At 37.5% G+C, this 6,000-nt stretch overlaps 1 protein-coding gene across 1 annotated transcript in view; it reads left to right on the top strand.

Annotated features, from left to right (window-relative positions):
- The first annotated feature begins 1,205 nt into the window (after positions 1–1,205).
- Positions 1,206–6,000, top strand: part of LOC110497753 (sprouty-related, EVH1 domain-containing protein 1) — a 76,096-nt gene continuing 71,301 nt past the window's right edge. Inside the window, exon 1 of the mRNA XM_021574093.2 lies at positions 1,206–1,909. Within this exon, the coding sequence (XP_021429768.2) occupies positions 1,878–1,909 (32 nt within the window). The 5' untranslated portion in view covers positions 1,206–1,877. The remainder of the gene's footprint in view (positions 1,910–6,000) is intronic.

Below are 6,000 nucleotides of genomic sequence, written 5' to 3'. Positions count from 1 at the left end.
CCCCATTGGTTGCATATGACAAATCTTCAACTAGTCTAGTGAATAAGATGAATTCATGCCATATGGATTTGCAGTTAACTTGTCAATTGGTATTGCATTTGTTTTCTAGCTGTCTTTATCTCACAAAATACACGAATGAAATCCAACAGGGAGAGCTCAGAGATATTTCCCAATTTCCAATGGTTGTCCACGGAATGCCAATGTAATAGCACATTATGCTACATTCACACTATTTTCTAGAGAAACATGTGGCTAGAACAATACAATATTTATAATAAAGTTAAAGATCTGTAAACATGCTGAGTGGAGTAGGTTTTTTCAAAGGCCTGCACTTGCTGGTTAATGGAATTTCATTCAAGAATCTATTATTTTCTAAAGCCATAGCTGTGAAGGGCTTAAATACCTGGCTAACATTATTACCTGTCTTCAAATATAATTTAGATTAAAAAATCATATTATTGTGTATTATTATCACCTTTTTACATCCAAGAAAAAAAGGTAACAGTTTTGAGAAAATTATATTCTGGTCCCAGTAAATATACTCAGGATAATTTTCCTGGCCTAATTTTCCTGGCATTGAACATGATTCAATAATTGTATACAATTCAAAGTCAAACAAATTACAAGAATCACCATTCACATATCGGGCCTCAGACCTAAATTTAAGATCAAGCCTACAGCCAATAAATGAGAAGCAGATTGAAGAATACAACTATAGCCATCCTTCTCTGCTATTTGAAATCATGAAGGGAATCTGATGTAATTCCACGTGCTGCACCATGTATTCAGCTCATACTGTATGTCCAAACTATCTCCTCCATTTTAAAGCACTAGTCATCCAGAATTGAAAGTGCTTGTTTTTTGTGATATTAAATGCTTGAAATGCAACGCAAGTTAACATAATCTACACTTGATATTGGCGGTGCTATCACACAGTCACACACAATCCTTCCTACATATTATTTTCTATTTTGCGTGCTATCACACAGACGCTTCCCTTTTCTGTGTATCAATGCGTGATTGAAAGGAAACTTCGTTCGGGAAGTGCAGGGACTACTTTAAGTCAACTTTGGATATAAATAATCAATGTATATGCCAAATGACACAGGCATATTTGAACATGAAAACGAATTAAATATGTTTCGAGTAGATGTAAGCAATTGTATTGATAGTTGAGACCCCTTTGACATATATGTTTTTGCGGCCACGCGGAAGGATTTCATTCTCGAGCTGGGTCGACGCTTCCGCCCAGTTTTCCGATGTTCATTGCCCGAGTTGAAAATGGAATTCGATTAAAGCAGATGTCCAACAACTTCTTCGAGAAAATTTTACTCACCGTTTTTGCCTAATGTACTTCAATTTCATCATTGAAATTAGTTTGTAGGCCTGTCTTTTTCCCCCAGTTGTGGAGGTTATAATTCAACGTACACCGACACATTGACGGATCAACGCTGCAGCGCTTTTCAAGTGTTGTCCTGGACCTGAAGTTGGCGAGGGAACGCTCGATAGCTAAACACGAATAACGTGCCAAATGTCGGGTTTATTTTGTAAAAGAATGTAGCATCTGAACACATTGGATTTCGTGTTGGCGAAGAGGATGACGAAGCTGTGTATTTTATTCTGGTTGGATTTTACTTCCAGGGAAGATAAAATGAATCATCGGTTGTCATTCCTCCTGGCAATTTAGTTACAGCTAGCTAGGCTACTTGGTTTTCCGAAATAAAGCTCACTTATGCATGCACCACTGTAAGACCATTTACTTTTATCCAATATCTGGGTGTTTTATGCAAAAGAAAATGGTGATATTTGCGGTTTATTTCCCCGCCGTCACTGCGTCCTCGATGCTATTGCCAGGATTTGGATCCCCTTGAGGAAAGATGAGCGAAGATTCGACAAATCCAAACAACGAGTGAGTACATTTTACCCCACATTCTAGAATGCAACGATGTCCTTCATGTCTAATCTTCACTGCAATGATTTGCAGGATTCTAAATGACTACTCTGTTCCACTAGGATCATTGCTTCTACACATTGGTTCTACTCACGTTCATATTTAAATTAGATTACTATTGAAGTAATACAAAAGACAAACATCTATTTAGTTTGTTGTGATAATATAAAATAAACCAATGTGTTTTGGGACTGTATTTAATAGAAATAGAGGCCTCTTATTATATTATGGCAACGAGAGATGCTATAGGTAATTTTGACAACTGTACAGAAAATGGTATACAGTCCACTTTATAACAATAGCCTTATAATTAATGCAATATATGGTAGTTGTTTCATCAATATTGTCTTTGAAGAATACCTTTATGATTTGACTGCAATTGGATAATATGTTGCTATTTCAGACTGTAATAAATTACACGATGTAGTCACACATAGTCACTGTGGCTAGATTATTTGTTTGTACATATGATTTAAGACCCTATGCTTATCCGCTTTAAAATGATCTTGTCATAAGATTCAATATTATATACGATAGTGTTTTCTTGGCATTTGATAACAGGTTAACGCTAACTCCTCTACATGTACTAAGAGAGTATCATAAAATAGTAATGTGGTTTAAAAAAATATTCCCTCAATATTAAAATTATTCAATGTTAATGTGGCTGTAAACTGGTTGCTGCAATGTCAGAATCCAGAAGTAGAAGACGCCATATTTTTTTCTCAATCACACTCATTTGCATATTACAATCTCATTCATATATATATATTTTGTAATGGACGTAATACGTTCCAAATGCACTGGCCTGAACCCGGAAAGCAGTATTTATGTGATTGTGAACTTGAAATAGGGTCATTTGTGTACATTTCAATTATTTATCGCTGTAAATCCGTGTTGTTTTAATGGACTGATCGCTTGCGTGCGCTTGTTGACAGTCAGTGAGAAATATCTGGTCGGGAGGTGGTGCGGTCATGTGACCACTTCCATTCATAAAGTACCTGGGTGCCCATTCACAGTACGATGTGCAGTACAGTGTCTTGCAACGCATTGGCGATTACGCAAACATTTTATCTGCATTTGGAATCAGCTTAATCCAGATGGCCATTAATTTAAAAACAAATAGATAAGGCAAGGATGCTTCGCTCTTATTGCAGACTTCCAATGCTCTCAAAAGAATGGCGTCCATATTTCTTATTCTAGACGGTTGAAATGCGTTCATACGCTGACATTTCCACAGTTTTGTGCCCCAAGACGGCGATGTTCTCCATTCAATCTTTCTGCCTAGCACACCTCGAGTTGATTGATATATTGCAGGGAGGCTTTGTCCTTGAACTTGGCATGTGTTTCATATTCAATATATTACATAAGCGAGGACCATGATGTATGTGGTTCTGTGTGTTTGTTCTTCCTAGTGACAACAGCAGCACAGCGCATAAGATGGCCAACATATGATCCAATGTATTTGGTAATTATTCATTGAAGGTAAAGGAAGATGGTAGGAACGGATCAGTAAGACCCGCCTGATCCCTTTTTATGTTCATGCTGGCTGGAATTAGCAATCAGTCGAGCCCAACAATGGACTAAAGGAAAGGGATCGAGGATGGTACCTAGTCAGTTGTACAACTGAATGCATTCAACTGATATGTGTCTTCCGCATTTAACCCAACCCCTGTGAATCAGAGAGGTGTGGAGGGCTGCCTTAATCAACATCCACATCTTTGGCGCCCGGTGAACAGTGGGTTAACTGCCTTGCTCAGGGGCAGAACGACAGATTTTTTTTACCTTGTCAGCTCAGGGATTCGACCAGCAACCTTTTGGTTACTGACCCAATGCTCCTACCCGCCAGGAGCCTAATGTTATTCCTTATTGTCCATGGACCTTCCATGTTCTGTGTAGAGGCGAATTGGCTCTGGCAGTCAAAAGGGCCAAATACTCCATCAAACCGAGTATCGATTTTCAATTGCGGTACTACTTTCATATATACAAAATAAAAAAACACAAATGCTAAATCTACACTTACTGCAAACTGTTTTAACTTATTTTAACACAGTTGCAGCCGACAGTATTTTTCAGTGGCAACACGTTTGTGGCGCCTGTCTTTTGTTTACTCACAGGTGTTCACAGACACAGATAGCTAATTAGCACAGGTACACCTCTGTCTTATGTCTGTTTTCCGTGTGGGAACCCTAACCCTATATATTGTTTCCCATTGATGTCATCTGTTATGGATCTGATCAGTGTATTCACACATCTTCTCACAAACTGACAGTCCAATTTTGTTATTTGTCTGCATTTTCATATATTTTACAGTTTGTTTTCTATTAGTGGTGTTTTGTTTGAATTGAGAGGATGGGGAGAATTTTGGATGCAATCGCACCGTGAAAAGGAATTGCACAACACAACCCTGTGTTTTTGTATCAGGATGGGTGGGTGGTTTTAGGTTATAAGCATGTATACCTTACTGTTTCTCCTCACAGTACCATTATAGTAAACCATGTCAATGCGTCTCGGGACGATACATTTCTTTTTTCTTAAAGGATGGTCAGGGGGTCGGAACATAATTTTCAAATAATTTGTATACTGCAAATTGACATCAAGAAGCCCAAACAGATATAACATTTGACTGAAACATAGTCATTTCAAACATTGTTTACATTTGTATACGATCACATATCTCTATTACGTGTAGGAATACTTTGAAACAATAGATTTCCCAAATGTAAATCACTTGGAGCTGATTTGCTGACCCTTCTCTGTTCGCATCATGGGTCACGTGTGATGAATATGCTTTTATTACGCATAGCAAATGTATAAAGTTCCACAGCTTTTTCCTTCATCAAAATAGCACAAAGCTGTCTGACGAAAAACATGTGGTTGAATAGGAATATGTGCGCTACTCACTGACACCTGCAAAGACTCACTCGTACAGGTTATTAATCCCTAAAAGTCTAAACCGTTGGGGTTTAAGATGGTTATACCATTGATCATTGTAGTTATTTGATTTAGATTTTAAGGACCCATGTAGGTATAAATAATATATTTAACAATGTGTGGATATAATATTGAGTTTGGCCTTTACTACTGTTGCCCATAGAAACGCATTGAATAACTCATTCAGAAATAGCAGAACAAAGCGTCAACATTTTTTAAGTAATAAGGTTTTGAAGTGTCTGTCGTATATCTAGAAGATATAAGAACACTCAGGAAAAAATAAATAAATATATATATATATATATATATATATATATATATATATATATACATATATATACATACTGAACAAAAATATAAATGCAACAATTTCAAAGATGTTGCTGAGTTACAGTTCATAAAAGGAAATAAATCAATTTAAATAAATTCATTAGCCCCTAATCTATGGTTTTCACGTGACTGTCCACCCACTGGGGACCTAGACCCATCCAATCAGAATGAGTTTTTCCCCACAAAAGGGCTTTATTACAGAGAAATACTCCTCAGCGCCAACCCTCCCCCTCAGACGATCCTGCAGGTGAAGAAGCTGGACATGGGTCCTTGACTGGCTTGGTCTGTGTTTGTGAGGCCGGTTGGACATACTGCCAAATTCTCTAAAACGACGTTGGACGCTTATGGTAGACACATTTAATTCTCTGGCAACCGCTCTGGTGGACATTCCAGCAGTCATCATGACAATTGCACGCACCCTCAACTTGTTGTGGCCTTTTATTGATCCCAGCACAAGGTGCGCCTGTGTAATGATCATGCTGTTTAATTAGCTTCTTGATATGTCACATCTGTCAGGTGGATGGATTATCTTGACAAAGGAGAAATGCTCACTAACGGAGGTAAACAAATTTGAGAAATAAGCTTTTTGTGCGTATAGAACTTTTCAGCTCATGAAACATGGGATCAACACTTTACATGTAACGTTTATATTTTTGTTCAGTGTATATATGTTTTAGACACATTTAACCCCCTTTTTTCCGGGTACAAAACTACTTCCATACTTCTAAAAAAATAAAATAAAATAAAAAAGTTAAATGGTACTGGGCTACCTTCAGTCCCGTGGGGTT

The sequence above is a fragment of the Oncorhynchus mykiss genome, chromosome 19 (genome assembly GCF_013265735.2).
Source record: "Oncorhynchus mykiss isolate Arlee chromosome 19, USDA_OmykA_1.1, whole genome shotgun sequence".
NCBI lineage: Eukaryota > Metazoa > Chordata > Actinopteri > Salmoniformes > Salmonidae > Oncorhynchus > Oncorhynchus mykiss.
Note: the sequence above shows the minus strand (reverse complement) of the source record. Positions and strands in the feature narration are given on the sequence as shown.